Source organism: Meriones unguiculatus, chromosome 3, assembly GCF_030254825.1.
Source record: "Meriones unguiculatus strain TT.TT164.6M chromosome 3, Bangor_MerUng_6.1, whole genome shotgun sequence".
NCBI lineage: Eukaryota > Metazoa > Chordata > Mammalia > Rodentia > Muridae > Meriones > Meriones unguiculatus.
The window spans coordinates 30762187-30785156 of NC_083351.1; the positions used below are offsets into that span (position 1 = coordinate 30762187).

At 51.5% G+C, this 22970-nt stretch overlaps 2 protein-coding genes and 1 long non-coding RNA gene across 4 annotated transcripts in view; 2 read left to right on the forward strand and 1 right to left on the reverse strand.

Annotated features, from left to right (window-relative positions):
* Cfap57 (cilia and flagella associated protein 57) overlaps nt 1-6773 on the forward strand; it is a 64226-nt gene extending 57453 nt beyond the window's left edge. Inside the window, exon 23 of the mRNA XM_060379712.1 lies at nt 6439-6773. Coding sequence (XP_060235695.1) covers nt 6439-6647 — 209 coding nt within the window. The 3' untranslated portion in view covers nt 6648-6773. The remainder of the gene's footprint in view (nt 1-6438) is intronic.
* Nucleotides 6774-15358: 8585 nt separating this feature from the next.
* On the reverse strand, nt 15359-16529 carry LOC132653019 (uncharacterized). The gene is made up of 2 exons (XR_009590648.1): nt 16390-16529; nt 15359-16142 (listed from the first exon to the last, which is right to left on the reverse strand). It is a non-coding gene; the product is annotated as an uncharacterized LOC132653019 (long non-coding RNA).
* Tmem125 (transmembrane protein 125) lies at nt 15423-19991 on the forward strand. Of its 2 annotated transcripts, none has more exons than XM_021644560.2 (3): nt 15423-15683; nt 17656-17809; nt 18059-19991. In XM_021644560.2, exon 3 carries the CDS (start codon nt 18199-18201, stop codon nt 18847-18849), a length of 651 nt encoding a protein of 216 aa, XP_021500235.1. In that variant the 5' UTR covers nt 15423-15683; nt 17656-17809; nt 18059-18198; the 3' UTR covers nt 18850-19991. The 2 variants fall into 2 exon arrangements, with proteins under 2 accessions (XP_021500235.1, XP_021500232.1); XM_021644557.2 differs by lacking the exon at nt 15423-15683 and adding an exon at nt 16373-16505.
* The last annotated feature ends 2979 nt before the right edge of the window (nt 19992-22970 follow it).

The window sequence follows — 22970 nt, forward strand, 5'->3', positions numbered from 1 at the left end:
GCCCCCTTAGGATAAGGGTACTGTCTGATGTTCACACAATGATGAGCTCGCACGGTGACTCGCAGTTCCTGGAACACACATATCTCTGTCATTAAGCGCTGTGTCTGTATGTAGGTATGTGTCAGATTATGGTCCCATAACAGTTGGGACCAGAGTAAATCCTCTGAGTGGTACCCAAAGTCGCCATCTTCAGTCCTCAACAGGGACATGCGAACACAGTGTCCATCCTAAAGCATGAGCTACATACTTCTCAGAGTTGAGGTCACCTTCTTTCAGGGGGTAAAGCGCAGCTATCCCTGTCAGCAACTACAAAACTTCTCCTTAAAATGTTACAAACCTGGCCTGGCGTGGGGCACACACCTTTAATTCCAGCGCTCAGGGGACAGGGGCTAGTGGATCTCTGTGAGTTCAAGGCCAGACCTGGTCTACAAAGTGAATTCCAAGACAGTTGGGGCTACGTAGTGAGACTCTGCCTCATAAGAAAGAGAAGAGGGAGAGAAGAGGGGAGGGGAGGAGAGGGGAGGGGAGAGGAGCAGGAGAGGGGAGCGGGATAGGGAGCAGAGGAAGGCAGCCACAAATGTCACTTGGCGGGGTAGAAACAGAAGGTGCAATGGGTGAGTGGAGACAGGAGGAAAAGAAGACATGTGGAGTTGGCTGGTTACCAGCCTGACTGAAAACCACCATCTCCAGGTTCAGTGAGAGACCTTTCTCAAGGGAATACGGGGTGGGAAGGGATAGGGGACGACAGTGGATGCCCTTCTGTGACCTCTCCATATGCACCTGTGCGTATACCACAGGAAGAAAGAGGGGCGAGAGAAGGAGAAGGGATAAAAGAGGAGAGGAGGGGAGGGAAGGCGGAGAAAATACTTCAGATTCACCAAAGCATCCTGAAAACCTCTTAGTTGGGGACACCCCCCCCCCAACCAGGCTCTTTATATTACTAATATGGACATAAAAAGTTGAGAGCAAAATCTGGTGAATTTGCACAAATCCATTTCTCAACTTCAGGAAGCATCAATTCCTTTCACTCTTGTCTCTTCAATATCTGGCCCCCACCCCAGACCCCCTAACACCCACACCATGAACTGTCTGAAAGCAAAGCAATCATATCCGTCATCTGCTACAGCTCTATTCAAGAAGCATTTACTTGGGACAGTTGGTGACAAGAAATACCAGTTGTCGACCTCGATTGTGCAAAACCTAAATCTGACTTTGGATTCTGAAATGAGCACCCGCCCCCTTCCCAAGACAAGTCAGTACAAATTACACATTCTTCAGGTTGCTTAAGGACCTGGCCCATTCGGCTGCTGTTTAAGAATCCTTTGAACAAGGGAGCTTGCCATTCCCTAACTACTACTTTAGTTGTAACAACATTTATATTATTTTCAAATTTGCAAGACAATTAACTAACAGTTCTAGCAGATACACCTGCTTGTTTTTCAATTACTGAAACCTCTTCACTAAATTTACAACCAAAGCTGACTATTAAAAAACCAACTAAAATGTTATAAATAAACTGTAAGAACAAAAAGAGCACAAAAGGAAATAAGAGACTATTGGAAAGCTAGGAGATGGCTGGGTGAATGTTCCTGATTTCACAGGCCCACGGAACTGAATCCTAAGCTGAAAATAGTGTAGAAAAAAAAAAAGCCTAACATATGCTAAACCCTCAAAACGTCAAACTATAGGCTAAAACCAACAAAGACTATTTAAAAAAAAAAAAAAAAACATTAAAATGAGACTGTGGACCCACCAGATGGTCAAAGGACTGGTTAGAGCTGAATCTTCAAGACCGCGTGGGGGACGGGGAGACTTGTGTTCGTGGCAGCATGCACAGGAATACACACACACACACACACACACACACACATTCACATCGGCACACACGTTCACACACACACAGGGAGTGGAAGAAGTGCTCAGTGAGTGAAGTCCTGAGTGAGCATGTGCTGTTGACACGAACAATGTCTGTGTCAACAGCACCCCAAAACCTCAGCCCCTAGGAAAATGGTGAAACCTTAAGGCTGACAGTGCGTGCAAAAGAAAAAATGTCCACTGTAGTTTGCTTCTCCCTCATGCCCAGGTAAAGAGTTATGGCCCGCAGACTGCTGCTCACTACAGAGCGTATGAGCTGAATGTGACCAGCTGGCCTCTCTGTTCAACTGTATGAGAAGCACCCTGAGCTGCCTGCATCACTGTGGCTTCTTAGGCAGAGACCCAGTGCCCTCCAGCCCCTGCCTGTCCCTCTCTGTCTGTCCTTCCTTCAACTCCTCATCACCCCAACCAAATCAAGCCACAGGAGCCATGCAAGGGCTCAACATACACACACGAGGGACACACATGAAGAAGTAGATGAGCAAAATATAATAAGATTTGATGCTTTATATGTTTAAGGAAATAAAAAGAGGAATTTGAATTTTTATTTTTTTATTTTATTACTACTACTACTTTATTGTTAGTCTTTTAAGACAGGATTTTCCTGTGTAGCTGGTTGTCCTGGAACTCGTTCTATAAACCAAGCTGGCCCCAATCAAGCTGTGAGAGCTGCCTGCCTCTGCTGGGAGTAAAGGCTTGGTGGCCATCACCACCTTCTCCTAGCTTGAAAAAAAAATTTTTTTTTTTTGTTTTTTTGAAACAGGGTTTCTGCGTGTAGGCCTGGCTGTTCTGGAACTCACTCTGTAGTCCAGGCTGGCCTCTAACTCCAAGGTAAACCTGTCTCTGCCTCCAGAGTGCTAGGATGAAGGCTTGTATCACCGCCAGGCCTTTGAATTTTTTTTTTTTTAAAGCAAAAATCTTCTAAAATTTTACTGACAAACCATATTTAAAAACCACAAATAACTAGCAGAAATGAAAACTATAATCATTATAATTAGAAGCTCAGGGAACAAATTGGGCCATATGGTAGGCACACCCATCTGAAAGGAGAATCTATGAAGCAAAAGAATGAAGGCGGTGGCTGGGTTTCAGCCCGGAGGAACAAGATACACAGAGCCAGGATGGAATGGGGTAGGTCAGCAACCGTCCAAGCGGACTCTGACGAAGAACGGTGTTGCCACAAGGAGTAACTGCGAGTTCTCAGAATGGAGGAAAGAAGGCTCCCGTCAGGTGCAGGGATCCTAAGGGTCCCCGAGAGGATAACTCACAGCGACCTTCACCACCAAGGACAATCAGGGAGGAGAGCAGGAGCTCAGACACAGGAGAGCAACACCAGGGGGGGGCCATGTGGCTTCCCAGCGACAACAGTGAGACTCAGACATGGTCACACAGTCCCTCCAGAGAGCTGAGGCCTGGGGGCTGTTCCCTGATAGATCTCACCAGGGAAACCATCTCTTTGGAGCTAAAAGGGGGAAAAAAAATGACAAAAATTGAACTTTGCCCCCCCCAGCATAACCTTTAAAAAATAATTTTTAAAGATTGTACATCAGGAAGAGAAATAGTCCCAGAAGTAAGTCTGACTGCAAGACGAAACAATGAATAAAGAAGGTAAAATGTAGGTGCTAAAGAACCAGTAATGACTTAGCACAGGGAAGACAATAGCTGAATTGTGGGTGCAAACAGAGAATCAGAAGAACTGAAATACTGCGCAGGAGCATGGAGGCCAGAGGGCCTGGAACCAAACCATCCTCTGTGTCTGATCGGTTCACAGCGGGAGAGCCACTGTGGTGTGTGTGCGCCACTGTGGTGTGTGTGTGTGTGTGTGTGTGTGTGTGTGTGTAAATGCATGTAAGCATGCACCACAGAGTGGATGTAAACACAAGGGTCAGAGGGCGATGTCAGTCATCAGTCCTCATCTTCCTTGTTTGGGACAGGGTGGCTTGCTTCCCCCTCCCCCACCCCCACACACACTGTGTATACCAGGCTAGCTGACCCACAAGCTTTCGGGGACTCTCCTGTCTCAGCTCCCGTCTCCCTGTAGGAGTTCTGAGACTACATGCATGCACACGCACACGTATATGCACACGCACACATACCACATAGCACATTGTGCTTCATGTGGGTTCTGGAGACTCTAACTCGGCCATTCCTATTTTGCATTCTTTGTGTTATATAAGCATATTAACCTTTCTGGAAACCACAGGGATGATAGAAAGGAAGGCGGGGGAGAAAGAGAAAACCTCTCAAACCAACATAGGGAAAATAGAGCAAATTTGGGGAAAAAAATAAATAAAAGAAACATGATACAGAGTATAGAAAAGGAGGTAGGATTAAGTCCAAATGCATCCCTGACCGCTTTCTTGTTTTCCATCGTCTGAAGTCAGATTTGGCCCTGAGCATAGAGCGCATTGGTGAATCTCCATCATGTGTATGAAGCCGCTGGGTTCAGTTCCCCAACACTGCAAATAACAATAGTGGGGATAATAATGAGTTAATCGTTTACACAATGCCAGTCTTTCATCTGCCTATTGAAAGAAGCCTGTGAGGAGCACGCAGAGAGGGCCACTGACGAGGTCTGGAAGGCGACAGGTTCTGAGCAGAACAGGAACAAGAGGAGACCGGGGCTGTGAGCAGAGGGGCAGGGGGGTAGATGGAGCTTCATGGCAAGAGCTGACTTCCCACAGCTCTGGAAGAGGCAGAGGTTTAGACACCAAAGAAAGTGGCCCCTGTATGCCTGACCCACAGTGTGATAAACAGGCGATTTGCTGTCAGAAAGAATGGAAAGAGACCAGTGAGGGGGTGATGGGAAGAAACAAGAAGAGCACAGCCCAGGCCCTAGAGATAAATCGTTCACAAGCCAGAGTCAGAGACAGAGCAGGAGCCATGGCAGAAGTGCCACATGGGGGCCCCTGGGCCATCTTCTACATGCTGCACCCCGTATTGCGTTCATGGAGCAGTATGACTGAAGCCAGGTGTGGTTCAGGCAGCTGCCCCGGGTCAGCCTCCAGCCTGCAGCTGTGGGTCTGGTGACTCTTCCTGGACTCTGTGGAGAGCCTACCTCTGAGGTCCAGTGACCTCACTCAGTGATTGGACGTTAAAGTTACCGTTTAGAGCAAGATTCTCAGAACATATAGAGGGGTGTTGTGGAGAGGCATTGTGGCGAGGAAGAGCACCTCACTGCTGAGCTCCTCCGGCTGATGCCCAGCATCTAGGACTGTGGTTTCACAGACCCCTGCATCCCCGGGGGAGCCAGATGGCGACTGGTTAAGGATCTGTGTGTGAAGGCAGGTGAAGAAGCCATCAGAGGACAGGAGCTGATGCAGAGGTCATGAAACTGAGGGCGGTAGTTACCAGAAAGAACCAGTCTCGGGAGGACCAAGGGTTGATCCCCGGGGGCTGAGGGGGAACACAGTAAGAAGTCAGGAACCTTGGGGCTGCAGAAAAGAACGTCTAGAAGTAAAGGCAGAAAGAGGAGGGACCAGACTTTCCTAGGAAGAAGGGCAAGATAAACCAATTGCCCCTTAAATCCTGCCCCATCACTCCAGTTAGAGGGCAGGACAAGGCTGGCCACCAGCCACTGCTGACTGTTTCCTTGTGGCACTGCCTCTCCCTTTGCCTACATCTGTTCTTTTTTCTAGTTTTTCCTTTAGAGCTACAGGAAATGGCTGGCTGTAGGGAGAAGAGACAGGAAATGCCATTTGTTAAGACTGATGGAGAGGGAAGGGAGGCCAGGGTTCAGGTGTGCTGCCATGGGGGAATGGTGAGCCATTGGCTGCAGACAAAAACATTGAACCTTACCTGCTACTTTTCTCAGTAGCACACAGCAGGCTTGACATAGATGGGCAGATCCTGAGGGTTGGGCTGTCCCAGGTACAGGCTGGGCAGAACAGATGAAATGGAAGAACAAATCAATTAGAAAACTTGGGGCCAGGGTCAAGAAAATAAAGAGGGGGGAAAAAAAACTCATGGTGAATCTCAAGTGACCAGAGAAAACTAAATTTCGGAGCTCATCTCGTTGGGTAGAAGGGAATGACAGGAAAAGGCAGTCTAGAAGGAAATACTGAGTACAAACAGTGAAAGGGTCCATGGTCAGAGACTGGTGTGCTGGCATGGGCAGCAGAGGGGACCCCTGGGTGGCAAGGAAAGACAGGAAGGTGACCTGGCATGGAGGCCAGTCTTACTGCTGGGAGTCCAGCCCTTTGAGGCCCAAGCCTGAGCTAAGCCACAGGCTCCAGGGATGACCAGGATGGTGGGCGAACCCCAAGACAGGGAAGATGGCAAGACCAGAGGTGAAGAAAGCGTTAGCAGATGCCACACAGAGAGAGGAGGGAAGTCTTTTTCCAGGAACACCATCTTTCCCAGAGGCCTGGTGGCTTGGATTCCAGCGTCATCCCCAGGGGAGCTGCACGTGACATAGGCACAGGCAGGTCACACAGGGAGCACTTGGAGCATCCCCTGTTTATTATCTCTCCAGCGGTGGAGGCTCCAGGCCTGTTTGGAGGAGGAGACCTCAGTAGTTCAGTGAACAGGCCAGCCACAGTTACCCTGCTCTGTCCCTTACAGTGCTCATGAAGGAACCAACCAGTGCTACCACGAGACTGAACGAACAGGAGGAGACCGGGAGAATCATTGAAATGCAGCGCCTGGAAATCCGCCGCCTCAGAGAACAGATCCAGGAGCAGGAGCAGGTCCCAGGCCTCCACACCATCGCAGGAATTCGGCTCCCTTCCCTCATCGACTCCGAAGTGGACCTAGAGGTGCACACCAAGTGACCTCTGGTGAGCCCTCTCCAGTCATAGCCGGAAGCAAGGGAAACACCGAGCCAGACTCTGACCTGAGTTCCGTCAACCCCTTTCATCCTGGAAGGCTAGGGGTGGGGTCAGGATAAAGGTGTTTGTTCACAACCTGGTCCGACTTCTGCTTAGGGTGGGGGCACACAGGAGAGTGTGGGGCAGCAAGGGGGCTGGGAGCCTGAGGACAAGGGCGAGTGGCGGGGGGGGACTGTGGGTTCTCCAAAGCCTCTGCTGTTTGTTCCCGTGTGAGAACTGGGCAGCCTGCACTGCAAAGATTGGCAGGGCCTGCGGCCAGCTTCCTGCCAGGGGCCTGGCATGAGGACACCTCTCATATCTCAAATAGCTCACCTGTTGCTCCCCTCCTGGCTTTCATCCCTCTCAACCAAGTCAGGACCAAAGGGCAAGGACTTCCTGCCCTTCCTCTTGTCTTCACATTCGTGTTTGTGTGACCTTGACTGGCTCCTCCAGTTTTGAGAATACTTTACACTTTTCTCTCCAGTAATGCGTCCAGGTCCTATCCCTGGAGCCTAGCCACACGTAGGTACAAGGAAAGAGACTCCTTTATGCAGTAATGAGCAAAAGAGTGTAAGCCAAATGTCCCTGGTTTCTGCTTGTAGAGAATCTGTGTATTTAAGCCCACAGTCCCCCCGAGCCCCTAGTGCTCTCCTCTGGGTGCATGAAGCCTGCTAGCTCCCAGGCGCCTCGGTGTTTCCAGGCTGCTTTGCCAACACTGTAGGCACTGGGTATTTTCAGAGCCAGAAACTCTGCTGTTCTAGATCCAAGATGGAAGGTACGTGACAAAGACTGCAAAGGACTCTGTGGGTTGGGGGTGCTCCATGGGGGCTCTGTCTCTACTCATCGCCCCCTCACCCAGCCCACACCCTATCACTGCAGCCAGTACTCTCCTCCGACAGTGCGACAGCCAGCCTGTCCCTTGCCCGCTGGGAGGCTATGGCCTCTCTGCACGATCCGGCCTCAGCATTCCAGACTTGTCATCTCTGCAGGACAGAGTGGTTTTAAATGAGGTAGGGGATAGAGCGGGCACAGGAGTCGGTAGGGCCCGATCCTGCCTGACCTTGAGGACCCGTGAAAGAGGCTGACTAGAGTCCAGAGGATGTTGGAATCAAGGCTGCCCTATTTCCGGTTTCCGTAACAGGCCATAATCTCCCTGCAGCTCCATATTTCTCCGATCTACTTCCTCTGCCTGAAATGCGCCCACAACAGGTTCAAATCTGAGCTTGGGTGTCACTTCCTCAGAAAGTCAGCCCTTGACCTCCCCTCTGCTGCGTGAATTCCACAAGAGCTATCTCTGAGTGTAAAGCTCACATGGGTGTGATGTGTGGCCTCCATGGAGGGGCCCCAATAGTAGAAGCAGGTGGCCCCTTTAGGAAGAAGTAGTGGGTGTGAGAGGCGTGGGCCAGGGGAGACGGCTGAGGGGAGGGAGAGAAATGAGCTCTTCTGAGGACAGGTGGGAGTTAGCCAATCTGTGCAGAGGAATATGGAGCTCTGAGGACCGGGAGCAAATTCACTGAGGCCGCCATTCAGATGACACGCACATCACCGGGAAATCTCGATTAGGACATCACCTTTCCTCCTACACGATGGCTTGGGGGTGACTGGAACACTCACATGGGTGGAGCCATGACTGTGAGCCTGCGGCCCCATGGCCTCCAAGCCTGTGTTGTCAGGTACCATGCTGGAGAGGTGCCTGTAGGAACACCACAGGTCAGGGGGTTGGAGGGTGTCGGGATGTGACTCCCAGAAAATCCAAACAAGAAGGACTGGGGGACTGCTACCCAGCAGATGAAGAGACAGAAGAACCCCACCCCCACCCCAGCTATCGCCTGAGCCAGTGGCTTGTTTCTTAGCTGCAGAGGGATGAACATAGCTTTGGAGTCTCAGTATTGTTTAAGTCTCTGCATCCTGTCTTCCATGCTTCCAGGACCTGCTGCATGGTCCTGACTCTCTGTCTACTGCCTCCCAGACCTCCCTCCACTATGTTGATTTCCTGGGGAGGAAGGCCTCACCGTGTCCTAGAGGCCCCTTCTGCTGGCTGACCCCCACTGATAGAGGGAACCTAGCCGTCATCCCCCATCCCCCTCAGCAGCTGTAGAAGCCGAGCCAGTCACCCATTGGCACGTGAACTCAGTTCTTGCTCTTGTGGTTGCAGTCCATTGTGGCACTCTGGGGACTCATTCAGTGAGTAGGACAGCAAGTGGCTTTGGGAGAAGCTTGTCGTCCTGCTGTGAGAGCCTTCAGAATTACTCTTTTTCCCCATGGCTCTGGTATCCTCTGTGCTTTCCCACCCCCGTTCTTCTAGAATTTCAGCATCTGTTACGGCCAGACAGTGTAAACTGCTTAGACCTCAGACCTCTGCCATCCTGTCCTATTGACAGGAAAGACTCCATCCCACAGTGGGGTCTTGGCATCAGTGTCTATCTTCCTCCACCATTTCCACAAAGCATGGCCGGCCGTTGTGGCATCAGCCATTACTCACCAGCTGTCCCCAGGAGTTATGTGAGGGGCACAGGCAATCCTGGGAACAGCTGTATGGCCAGGCAGCAACTTACTGCAAGCATTGCTCTGGATTCAGAAAGGAAAGAGAACTCACATCTCAGCACCAGGCATGGGGCTCATTCTCCCTGAGCTCCACAAGACCATCAAAGAGTCAAGAGAGAAGCCGTGCTGTTTATGTCTGAAATTCAGCCAGATTCCCATGAGTGGTGCTACACTGGGGGCATATGTATAAGGACATCACATTGTCATGTACCAGGCAGCAGAAGCAGAAGGTAGGGAGGTGGGGGGGAGGGGCCCAGCATTACTGATTACAAGCAGTGACTGGTAGGTTTACAAGAACTGCTATTTATTGCTCAGCTACTAGGTGTCACATGACAGACGAGGGCTAGAATGTTCTAGGCACACACTGAGTGTATTAACGCAGTAAATGTTAAAAATTGGGACTTTGCACACTGGGCAGTGGTGCACGCCTTTAATCCCAACATTCAGGAGGCAGAGGCAGGCAGATTTCTGAGTTCGAGGCTAGCCTGGCCTACAGATTGGTCTGAAGATTTCATTTCTGTTGGGGCTCCTGAGGAGCGGTGTTAATGTGCCCTCCTGCCAGCTGAACTTGGGATAGGACAGATGCCCATCTGCACAGAGAGTCCTGGACAAGAGAGGGGGATGGCCGCTGGCTGTGTCCCAGGCCCTGGCTCAGGTTTTTCTTGAGGCTTGAGTGTTTCTCTGCCAAAAGAAAGCCTGAGAGACACCAGTGGAGCCAGAAAATAAATTTCTCTCTTTTTGCTTAAGTTATCTGGAGTCATAGCCAAAAAAGAGCACCTGTAGCCTTCTGCTAGAACTCAGTCCCAATTTGGTTTGTTGTTGTTGTTGTTTGTTTTGGTTTGGATTTTTAGTTTGGTTGGTTCAGTGGACGGTTTGGGAGTTTTTCTGTTCATTTGCTTGCTTTTGTTTTGTTTTGTTTTGTTTTGAGACAGGGTTTGTCTGTGTAGCTTTGGCTGTCCTGAAACTCACTCTATAGACTAGGCTGGCCTTGAATTCACAGAGCTCTGCCTGCATCTGCCTCCTGAATACTGGAATAAAGGTTTTTGTCACCACCACTCAGCTGGGTTATTGTTTGTTTTGTTTTAAAGGTTTATTTGCCGTGTGTGTGTGTGTGTGTGTGTGTGTGTGTGTGTGTACACGCACGAGTAAGTGCAGGTGCTCACGGAGTCCGTAAGAGGGCATCAGGTCCTCTGGAACTGGAGTTGCAGGTGTTTGTGAGCCTTCTGTACAGGACTATCCTCTGAGACAGACCACCAACCTCTTCATGAGTTCAGCTGTCCTCACTTGTAAAAACAGTCACCACAAGTCACCACAGTTGGGATTGTTGACACCTTCCCTGTCATGCCAGAGGGTCACGGGACCCTCACAGAGGATCCAGGCACACCTCCCAACCAGTTATATACAATTCTGGCCTAATTAGGTGGAGTGGTGGTGGGTGGGGTGGGCTTTAGTGTATACAGGTGGAAGGACTAGAGAGGACAGTTCAACCTATGTATCCGTGGGAGAGTTGTCATCCATTCTGGGTGCAGACCTTCTAGTGTGGCTTCTGTAAGCCCCCCTCCCCCCACCTATCACCTCCATTGCTCCATACGGAAGCCTAAGAAACTCACAGGTTCCCCAGAGCGAACACTGGTGGAACTGTACCTCGGCTTGTCATTGGGACCTTCAGAGAAAGGTAAACAGTTTACTTCTCCCTCGAGGAAGGAATGTTAGCAACAGAGCTACTTGGCATGCGCCCAGAGACGCAAACCCAGGTCCTCTGCAGGAGCGGCAGGTGCTCTTAACCACTGAGCGGTCTCTCTGGCACAGTCTTAAATTGCTGAGTTGGAGACTTTGGGACCTAGCTTGAGTCAGGGGCTTACATCTACTCCAGACACGGGGTGAGTCGAGGATCATAGTCCTGGTGCCTAGAGCTCTTATCCGGAAAGAGGGTGAGCATCCTAAGTGGAACCTACGCCCCCCCCATGTGCCCACCTAGAGAAATGGTCCCTCGCTGTGCATTAAGTATGGCTCTAACGATGCCCTGAAGCTACCCTGTGCTGTGTGTCCTTTTTCCTCCTAGCCTCTTCTCCCAGGTGACAGCATCATAAGCTCCCAGCTCATGCCTATGTCCCCTGTGCAATCAATACCTGGTTCACAGAAGGGCTTACAATCATTTTTTTTTTTTTTTCTGAGTGAGTGGATTCAGCCATTTAATTCGCCCTAACCATGCACTAAGCCTCGTTATTTACAAAGTAAGGGACCCAGACCCACCAAATGTGTCCTAGAGAGTGAGCGTTTTTGTCAACATGATATAAGATAGAGTCATTTGAGAAGGGGGACCTCAGTTGAGAAAATGCCCTCATTGGACCGGCCTGTGAGCAAGTCTACAGGGCATCTTCTGCATTGTTGGTGTGGGAGGGCCCAGCACTCTGTGGGCGGTTCCATCCCTGGGCTAGCGTTAACTGCAGCAGGCTAAGCAAGCCTGGGGGAGCAAGCCAGTAAGGCAGCAGCTCTCTTCTAGGCCTCTGCATCAGCTCCTGCCTGCAGGTTCCTGCCCTGACTGCCTTCAGTGATGGGCTGTAAGGTGAAAGAGTGAGCAAGATAAACCCCTTCCTCTCCCAAGCTGCCTTGGGGTCCTGATGTTTTAACAAAGCAAATAGAAACATGGCAGGTTTTCTACAGCTGCATAACTAGGGCTGAGACTTGACACCTCAAGGTCAGCGTAACTCCAAAACCACGATCCCCCTCAGCCACTCAACAGCCATGGTTGCACACCTGCTGTTCCAAGAGCTGGAAACACAGTAGTGAACAAACAGAGCAAATCCTTCCGCATAAAGAGGGAGACCCGCAGGAATGACGAGGGAGGGGGGTTGAGGGTAAGGGGAAAGGAGGGGAGTAAAAACAAGGGGATGAGAAATGCTGGGGGAAGATGGTGATCTTGAACAGGGTGGCCAGGAAGCTCTTCTGAGATGGGGTGGTACATGACTGTCTTCAGAGCCCAACAACCACCATCTTCGGGAGTTCAGCTGCACCACCTGCAAGAGATCAACCCGGCCGGACTTGCTGCCTGTTTACTTCTCACAGAGGAGCAGAGAGGGTCATGGGGCCACCACCTGAGCATCGGTCACAGCATAACCACCTGCTGTGTGCATCTCTGCCCTAATTACACGTGGCCTTGGGGGAAAGGCTACAGTACATAGGCCAAGGAAGCCTACTGAAGGGGGATGTTGTGAGGTGTCCACCAGAGGAGACTGCTCAGACATGGGTTTAAGCCAACAGAAAGTCTTTATTAGTCAGCTGGAAACGACATGGGTGTTCAGGATCCCAGTAGCCCGAGACATTCTCAGGGTGAGCTTTTTAAGCACAAAACTGTGTCCTGGGTTGGTATACTTCACTTAACAGGAACAGAAACAGAACTACAAAAGCCAAAAAGCAAGGTTAGTACATTAAGAGACTTTCCCAAAACTATAGATTTGATGGATTAGGTCGTTGCTTTCATTTTGGCAGGTGGTGCTATCTATGTGCCGAGTTTTATGGCCTGAATGGTACTTCCATCATGGAGTCAGCTGTGCTAAGGTCTAAGGACCTATTAGAGGGGACAGCTGTGGAAAAGTAAAGACTTTCCAGTGTGGCCTTTTGGCAGGGAGCACCTATGTTCTAGTAACTAACCCCTCACCTGCACTCTGAAGGTAACCTCAACAAACTCATTGGTTCCCCAGGTTCCACTTTGGTGGAATCTAATCATTGGAACCTCAGGAGGACGGGTAGACTATGCTTACATCTTCCCCTGGGAGTGGATTTTCCCAGCCAAAGCTGACATTTGAGCTCATTCTTGAAGGGATGAGGGGGACCCCATCTGGAAGGAAACAACTGTGGGAGCCACCAGTGCACATAGGTTTTGAGGCAGTGGGATGACCTCAAAGAGGGCCTCAAAGATCATGGAAGGACCCAGCCTGGCCATGGGAGGGACTCAGGCAGTCAGTGACATTACAGTAACAGGCTCACTAAGGTAGAAGTATAGATGGTCCTTCAGCTCATCTGTTCTTTCCCTGTACTTCCTGTAGGCGTAGGATATTGTGTAATTTAAATGCTGATTGCTGTACCCCTCCATATCTGGTTGCAATCCTTGTTCTGAGACTCTCCTGTCTCAGTGTTGTATAAACACTGCTCCCCACTGTCCCCTGATATGACAATAAAGCAGCTTACAGCCAATCACTGAGTAGGGGACAGAACAGGACTTCCTGTCAGCCAGGGAAGGAGGAGCTAGAGGAGAAAGTAGGGGACTCAGCCAAGGGAGAGGTCTCGGAGGGACAAAGAAAGAAAGAAAGCTCAGCAAGGAAAGCTACAAAGTGCAAGGATCTCTGGGATGCATGCTGGGAGGAAGCCAAATTAGCTTAGAGGGTTAAGAATGGAGTTAAAACTGCTCAGTTCTTGTGCTGTGAAACTTGTTAATATAATAGAGTCTCAATTATTTGTGTGATAGCCAGGTTGAGAGAAAAACTGAAAAGCAAACAGTTTTATAAAAATAGCTATATCAGCTCCTCCTCAGACCTCCACCTTCTCCTTCATGCCCACTGCCACCTCTACCTCCTGACCTTCCATTTCTGCCACATGAACCACTGCACAGCCTCTGCTTTAGAGACAGTCTAACACTAACTCTGAGCCACTGACTCGCCCAGCCAGTGTTTAAACGGAGGAAGCTTTAGGCCCTGCTTCCTCCTCTGTAGACTCTAAAGGGAAGGAGGGAATTCCCTGCCCCACCTCTGTCTAGGACAGCTGGACTTTCTTAGGGAGCAGGATGTTGGAAGTGTTCTAAGCAAGCTCTACCAGACCTCTGCTCTCCGGGGCCTGTTGCTTATAACGGGGGCATGCTTGTAATGCTTTGCAAAGTGGCTTAACACCCACAATGTCACACAGTGCACCCCATTTTCAGCCTGCCCTGCAGCAGTCAACCAGTCCAAGACTTTTCTTCAGGGGAAAGCTAGCCAGAGCTGTACTCCCCAGTGAGAACACAGCCACAGGCAAAGGTGGCTACTGGGTACTCCATAGCTAATTTGAACGATTTGTATGTATAATAAAAGACTTTCAAAGGGCTCATTAATACGTGCTATAATACAATATATTTTAGAATTCAAATATGTATATTTTTGCAGCACTGGGGATCGAACCTGGTGCTGAGCAGCCACTGGACTACGTCCACAGCCCAGCAAATACACTCATCTTAATGTGTTAATTTTATCTGGTCTTTTGAAATAAGCTATTAGAAGGGTTCAAGTTACACAAATAAGAGGGGGCCCCAGACACTGAAGTGACAATCGCAGACCCAGTATGGGTCTGAGCTAGGCCCTCTGCATATACATTATGGCTGTGTCTTGGTGTTCTTATGGGACTCCTAACAGTGGGGGTGGGGTGTCTCTGACTCTTTTGTCTGCTCTTGGGACCCTTTTCCTCCTACTGGCTTCCCCTGTCCAGCCTTGATATGAGGGTCTGTGGCTAGTCTCATAACTTGTTATGCCACATTCAGTTGATATCTCTGAAAGGCCTGCTCTGCTGTTGAAGGGAAACGGAGGAGTTGATGGGGGGGGGGGTAGAGGAGACTCTGGGAGGAGGGAGGGGAAAGTCTGGTCAGATTTGGATGTAATATATGACAGAATGTTAAAAAACTACACAAATAAGCTCAAATATACACATACAAACCACACTGTTTTAGAGTTATGAGGCTCCTAGTCATCTGCACAAGAACAAAACAAAAGAGGAAGCGAGGCCAGGAACAGTTCTTTTGTGAACTGATCTTGGGAAGATAACTTGGATTTTGTTTTGTTGCTTGTTTTTTGTTTGCTTTTCTTCTTTTTATCCACATCAAGCGGACAGAGGAGAACATACTGAAAGTATAGCTGAGTAGAAGGGGTAGCCCAGAGAACGCCTGCGGCCAGCCACCTCTGACCACTTGGGGCATAGTGTATGAGAACCAGATTTGGCGATTAGAAGCAGAGCCTTGAGCCATATCTCCGTTCCACTTCAGGCCACCCCCGGGGACACACAGCATCATCCAGATGCATCCCAGAGGCATTCAAGGACCATACAGTCCCGACGCAACTTGTTTTTCTGGTTTCATCCCAAACGCTCAAAGCTCAAAATAGTCACACCGGTCAGTTCACAGTTTTATTTAGCCAGCCACTCAGCGAACATTTAGCAAGGACCCTGCACGTCCAGGCTACCGAGTGCTGGCTGCTGGGATCTCCGTGCCGAGTAAACCGGCGCTAACCCTGAACTGGCTGCAGATACACATCGCGGGGGTGGGGGTGGGGGTGAAAGCTAATTAACCAAAGGACAATTAAGAACAAAGAAGGGCGGATGTAGACGGAACACCGAGGAAGCACAGCCCGTGAGTGCAGTCAGCCAGGTCGGAGGGGGCATCTCAGCTGAAGGAATCGGGTTGGCCGGACTCTGGCGGAGAGGGACTCAGTTCACAGGGTAGGTGGAGGGCAGCCCGCACAGCTGAAGGAAGCTCTGGCTTGTCAGGGGATGTGGAGCTTCTCCAAGAAGAGTTTATTCTGGGAGCTCCAGCTGCCTACCTGGAAGGCCTCTAACCCACTAGAGGTCTCCAGGAAAATAAACCAAGGGCCTATGGTGGGCCGCCCACGATGGAGCTGGAACTAGGTCTGGGGTATCAGGGATGCTGGGCTCTGGGGCTGAGGCTGATTTTGAGGCACAGCTGGGTCTTAAGGGGCTAGACTCGTGCATAGGAGTCAAGACTGGGGCTAAGGGTACAGTGGGACTTAGAAAAGTCCAGAATAAGCTGGAGTGAGGCGTTGGAGCTGAAGTGTCAGGCCTCTCGCTGCCTCGCCCTCTGCCTCAGCCTCCCAGAGCGCAAGAATTACAGGCCTGGACGGTAATTCCTTGCAGGCTTGGCGGCAGGTCTTCGGGGAGGGGCTGAAGGGAAAATGAGGTTGGAATTGGGGAGTGGGTTAGAGCTCAGCCTGGGGCAGAGGGGCAAGCATTCCTTCCTCCTGCTGACCCAGTCCGCGCACGGCGTTCTGGACCTAAGAGCAGCAGACCGAAGCCCCTCCCTTCCCAGGAATGTCTCAGCCCCAACAGAAGGCGCAAGGCCACGTCAGCCAATTGGCTCAGGCCCTGCCCTGGAAACAGCACCTGTTAATCCCCCCTCCTTCCAGCTCACCTGGGTGGCAGGTTAGGCAGGTGAATCGCCTCCCGGAAACCGAGCTAGAGCGCCCCACCTGGGGGGGGCCTGCCTGCCTGCCTGCCTAAATCGGATTCAGCGCAGCCGGGCTTCTCGTGAGTGCCCCCCTGCCCCCGCCCTTTCCACCGACTCTGCTCCTGGGAGCCTCCACCCGCCGGAGGTCGTTTCCCACGCAGACCCTGTGATAGCACCGTCAGACCTGCACGCTAGCCACGGTCCTGAGGAATGCTGGGACAGACTCCGCCCACGGCCCCTCCCCCACCACCCTGGGGGGGGCGTGGGCACCTACCCCGCCCACTTTGCGTGCGGCGGTGCCCGGGGACAGCCCCTGCAAAGGACAGAAGGGTCCTGGAGGACAGATCTCTCTCTCGTTGGAGTAAAAGCCCGGTCTCGGCTCTGTGGTCCATACGGGCTCTAGGACCTAAGCCTTCTGATTTACCCTGAGTCTCTTACTCAGAAAGTTATGTTTTGAACCCCTTTGCCCCATGGGAAGTCTGAAAAGAAGATGTTAGATGACTTCTCCCACTCCTCAGAATAAAGTCCCCTGTCCTCACTTTCTCTGTTCCATTCAAGCCCCTCCTGGACTCGCAGCTGGCACCTACAGGCTCTGTCTCTCCTGCTTCAGGAAGCTGGGCTCCTTGCCGGCTGTGCTGGCTTTATTTTTACCTGGTGTGAGTCATGCTGCCCGTCCTCTAGGGAACAGGTTAAATGAGTAACTTTGTTAGATCCCTCCCCGCATTCCCACGGTGGGAAGGACTGGGCTGCGGTTCAAATCCAGAGCCCTCCTTTTGCTGTCTCAGAGAACACGTGGAGGGGCATAGCAGGGGGTAGGCCAGGGGGGTGCGGACAGATCAGTGAGGGCGGGGGAGGTTCTGGTGAGGACAGAACCGGTGGGACATGCGCCCTGGGGGAGTGGATTGGCAACAGCAGGGGGCGTTAAGGAGCCCCTGCGGTGGGCTGACTGGGTAGCAAAGTCATCTTGAGAAAGGAACACCACAGGAGGAACAGGTTTAGGGTAGGATGAGGAACAGGGTTGGGCCCTGTTGCATCAGAGATGACTTTAGCCCAGGAGGAAGATGAGCACTGGGGATGCTTGGAGCCTGCATCTTTTATTGCCAGCAGGAGATAGGACAGGATTAGAGGAGGGAGGGTGTGCTGACCCACAGAGAAGGGTACAGCCCTAGGAGAGAAGGGTCAGGCAGCTGGCTCCAGAAGGGTTAAGTCATCAGCCTCCCCTCCCCACAGCTCCCCCACCCAGGACCCAGCAGTGACAGCTGAGGCCATGTGAGTTTGGTCCTGAATGAGGCTTTATCTCCGACTGTTCGTCCCATCGTCCACTGTGGCACCAGCTCCCTCCAACAGTCTGTTCCAGGCGGCTGAGACAGCCAGAGCCAGAGAGGTCAGGGGCTGGGCAAGGGGATTCCTTGAAGGGGAGGGGGGAGCTCTGTGGTGGAGGGAACTCTGTTGGGGTCAGGGGAGGTGCTTTCCCAAAGAATGCTGGGGCTGCAGATTTCACAAACAGGACCTGAGGGCCCTGGGCAAGATTCCTGGGGCCCTGAGGAAGCTGCTTGGGGCCCTTCCCTAAGACTCTGAGGTGAGACTCCGCGGGCCAGACAGATGGGGAGTAACATGTGATCCTGCCCTGCAGGAGAGGGCAACCGTAGCCAGCATTGAGAAGAGGACACCGGGCCTCCAGCTGCCAACCAGGTGATGGGGACACAGGGCCACGATGAACGCCCTCTGGGCCCTGACATTGATCTTCTCTCCTGACCCTGCCTGAGCCAAGCCATGTCCCAACAAGCCTCAGTGGGCAGGGGGCTGCCCCCAGACGTGCTGGCAGAGCAGGTGGAGCTGTGGTGGTCCCAGCAGCCCCGGCGCTCCTTGCTCTGTTTCTCCGTGGCCGTGGGCCTTGTGGCTGGCTGTGGGGCGGGCGGCGTGGCCCTCCTGTCCTCCACTAGTAGCCGCTCCGGCGAATGGCGACTAGCGGTGGGCACCGTGCTCTGCCTGCTGGCCCTGATGGTTCTGGTGAAGCAGCTGATGAGCTCTGCCGTGCAGGATATGAACTGTATCCGCCAGGCCCAGCACGTAGCCTTGCTGCGCAGCGGCGGAGGGGCCGATGCCGTTGTGGTACTGCTCAGTGGTTTCGTGCTGTTGGTCACTGGCCTGACCCTGGCTGGGCTGGCTGCTGCCCCAGCCCCAGCTCGGCCACTGGCTGCCATGCTGTCTGTGGGCATTACCCTGGCTTCCTTGGGCTCAGCCTTGCTGCTGGGTTTGCTACTGTATCAGGTGGGTGTGAGTGGATACTGCTCCCCAATCTGTACAGATGCAGCCGCCACCCAAAATGACCACGGTGGTAACAGCAGCATCTTTAGCATCTCCGGACAGCTGTCCTCTGGCCAGCGTCATGAAACCACCTCCAGCATTGCCAGCCTCATCTGACGGAGGTGGAGCCCTTCTTCCCAGGAACTGCCTCAGTGTCCCCAGAACTTGTCTCAGGACATTTACAGGTGCATGCATGTATGTGTGCCCCCTGCCATGGCATTGCATCACATGTGATTAGGAGCTCATGTGTACCCACGCATCCACACCATGAGAAGGTGAGTGATGCTTCCTTGGGGCTGTTTGTGCCTTATGGACTGTCGTGCTTGCTGCCCGGTTCTGGAGTCTCTAAGCAAAATTCATCTGGAATCCCTGAAGACTTGACCCATCTTTCTGAGACTCTACAGCTCCAGCCTCGCCCTATGACATCATCAAGGGTCTCCATGGAAGTGACTGTTGCCTCTCTGTAACTACACCAGTAATTGCTCTTCAGGAAGAGTGACATGGGAAATGGCTTCCTGATGAGATGGACCTGGACAGGAAACACCTCTGACCTTGTAACCTAGCAGCTGGGGCCTGGGTGAGGTAACTCAGCCTCTTCTGCTTTAGTTTCTTAGAATGGTGTTGCCATTGATTCTTAGGATTAAATGCCACCTGAGGGAGATGACTGGGCTCCTGGCAAATGTTGAATGCAAAGGCAATTATTGTTGTTGTCCTCACCTGCCCTTCTCACCTCAGAGACCCTCATCCCAGGCTATGGTGCCATAATGGTGTCTTCAGTCAGACCTGGGGTTTCTCTTCTCATGAGAGAAGGGGGAAGGGTCAAGAGGATTACACAGGTTTCAGAGGACAGTGGGTTTCTGGCCCCAGTCATTCATGTTTGTTCATTTACTAGCTCAAGGGGAGATTTAACCTCAGGAACTGGTGAGTGTTTCTCTGGAAGTGTGCCCCCTGCTTTATATATAGCCTGCCTTCTGTGGAGTCCCTGAGGGAAGCCTTGGGGGACGGTCTCCCTCCCCTACTATGAAACAAAGCCAGCCTGTAATCCCTGTGGGCTCTGCATCTGGGTTCAAGCCCTTCTGAGGCAGTAAGTCTGCGTTGTGTTTCCAGGTGACAAAGATTATTGCAAGTTATTGCTTTTGCCACTTCCTGCTCCACAAGGTGCAGATTATCTGTCTCCTGAATGACACTGATGCAGGAGAAACTTGAAGTAGTAAAATTGGAGCTGTAAAGGATTTACTAATAAACTCACTTGGGAAATAGTAAGTTACACAAAGTGGAATTTAGCTAAAGGAGGAGCACCGCTTCCAGTGACTGGAAGATAAGTACACTAACCAGGCTGGCAAACTTCGAGAAGAAAATTCTGTACCACAATTGAAATTTAGGCTCCCTGAGAATGTTTCTGCTAATTATTTACCAAGATTGACCTCCAATTAGGCTCCATTTCCATAATAAAAGGAGACAACCCTGATTTACAATTAGCCTTTAGGCCAATCTCCATATCAAAGAATGTGCCTCTAAGCTGCAACTCAAATGGGCAGGGCAGGGTCACAGCCTTCCTTAAGTCTGCTATGCTCTCCTCCAGGAAGCATGCTGTCTGCTAGGCGGGAAGGAGGAACACAGAGTTTTAGGTTCTGATGAAGAAAAGTTGCTTTCAGCAGATGGGGCCAGCATGTCTCCTGGAGAGGTGCTGGGCTGGTGGGCAGGGGAAGGGGGCTACAAACTCTGCCAACGGAGAGGAGGGCCAGGTGAGCCGAACTGGGAGAGGAAAACAGCACACTTCCCAGGACGCCCAGAGCAGCAGGAACCCATCTCCTGAATGCTCCATGGAGCTCCGTCCCTCCACACATTCAAAATAGGATCGCTGCTGTCAATCTTACAAGTTCCTACAGCTGGACTGAAGGGGCCACCGGTCAGTCACCATCCAAGTCCGAGACCTCAGCATGGGCCTGGACGGTAGAAGCCCTCTCACTGGCTCCTCTCCCAAGACCAAGGATAAAGCATCTCTGAGGCCCCCATAGACTGATAACACACACATCCTTATTCTTTAGCAGGGACTTGGTCCTGGTTGTACAGCTGCCTCCACACCATGATTTTTGTTCTGTTGCCTCAAGTTCACCTTCACCTGTCACATATGCTTGAGCCAGAGTGATCATGGTAATACTAAAATGAAGATCCACCTTAAATTTTTACTTCAAAATTTTTCCTAATATCATGTGGTGTTGCTCTCCTCTCAGCCTCATGGACCAGCCACACCAAACTCTTTCCGCATGTTTTCGGCATCCCCTCACTCATCCTGCTTCCCATCCTTCTTATGCCTTAAGACTCCTTTCTCTGGGGAGCCATGTTCTCTGGGGAGTCACCCCCTCGACCCTCTCCTCTTAAGTCAGTGGCTTGCTCTTTTTTGGTGCCCACGGCACCCTCAGCTGCAGAGGCTAACCCACAGCTCTTGATAGGTCTGAGGAGACTCAGTGAGGGCTCATCCCTGCAGTGTTTGTTTTGTTTTTGCTTTTCTATGTATCTTTCATTCCCAACAAGAATCTAGCGAGCTGCAGGGGCTCCTTTTAAGTGGCTGAGGCACTGTCACTTGGGAAGGTGGAATCCACCTTTCACCGGGAAGGGAAGTTAGGCCACTCTACACAGGGTCCTTTTCTCCCGAGACCCTTAATCTCTCTCCCTGAGGAATCCTCACTCTCCCTGGGTTCCCAAGATTTGCAGCCCTAGACCAATTCCTTCCACCCCAGCCTAAGCAAGGGGTCCCTTTTCCCTCTGACTGAGACAGGCCTGGTCTCTTTAATACTTCTTTTAAGACACTGAAGGCAATCAGAAACACGGAGGCATAGAAGACAGGAAGGAGTCTAAGACACACAGCTTAGCCTCTCACTGAGCATGTGGCGGTGGTGTCCGTCTCCTGGGGAAGGATGTGAGGGAGAGAATAAAGCATGTGCTCCAGATGGCCTGCTCCCTAACACAGAGGTCAACTACCTGACCTACCTGATCTACCCACCTGACCATAACATGAGGCAGGTTCTAGAGCCAGCGCTACACCCACCGCTTGCTTCCATTGCTAAACCAGCCTGTTCCTGCCTTCCTCCACCTTGCTCCAAACATTTCCCTCAACTTCTGCCTGGTCCACATCACCAACAGCAGCCCGCTCGTTAGCTCCCCTGTTCTCTCCAAAGCTGTCCCTTCTTGAAGACACTTTGTCCTGCTGTCTTCAGCCCCCTTGACTTCTGGTTAAGACTCTGTGGCCCTTTGTCAGGTTCCTCTACTCCTCCGCCATGCATTTGCTCTCGACAAAACATCCTCCACCGGTGAAACCACCTTCTGCCTGTGCTGGCCCTACTCCCTACCCGACCCACCACCCTGCAGTGAACAGTCCTTAGAAGCATCTGCCTCAGATGCACCTCCCGCCTCAGTTTCCACTGCTGACTCAGCTCCCCCCCCCCACACACACACACTATACAAACACACTGTAAGAGAATATGGGAGGGAGGTATCCTCTCTTCCTCCCTTTCAAGAGCCTAGGGAGGAATTTAGACTTTGTCCTCAAGACACTGAAAAACAAGTAGTTCTTAATCCAGGGAGGTCTGTGGCTAAAGTTTGTTAGACTGCTTGGATCCTCTGAGGGAGGTAGGGATTAGCTTTAGGAGGGAAACAAGAAATGGCTAAACGGCCCAGAAATGCTGTCTCAGCTGCCTCTCCTCTACCTCTGGGGGAGGAGAGGTTGGGAAGAGGAGCTCAGAAAGAGGGAAGCAAAGGGCCTTAGCGGTTTAGAGGCTTAAGGAGAGGTGAGAACCGAAAGCTGGAAAGGGGGTGCTAGGCGAGAGTTTCAGGGGTCTTTTTACAGGTGGGCCAGTTCTTTCTGGCCAGGAGGAAGCTAATGAAGCTTGTTTCTGGTGTTTCTGGTTTGGTAGTATGGCTGTGTGTGTGATGTGCATTCGTGTATGCAGGGACTCAGGTCCACGCGTCCATGTGCACAGGAGAATGTGAAGATCAGAAGCTGACATTGGGTGCCCTTCCCCCCACACCCCATATCTCTCCGTCTTGTATATTGAGGAACAGTCTATCCCTGAACCTGGAGCTTGCTCTTTTGGTTAGTCCGACCGGCCTGCTAGACTTGGAGATTCCGTGCCTCCACTGAGCTCTTCAGTCCAAGCATGGCAAACACTCTGGAAGCCATTTCCCAGGCTGTAGTGAGGACTTTACATAGAGAAATGGCCTGGTCAGAACTGTGCGTT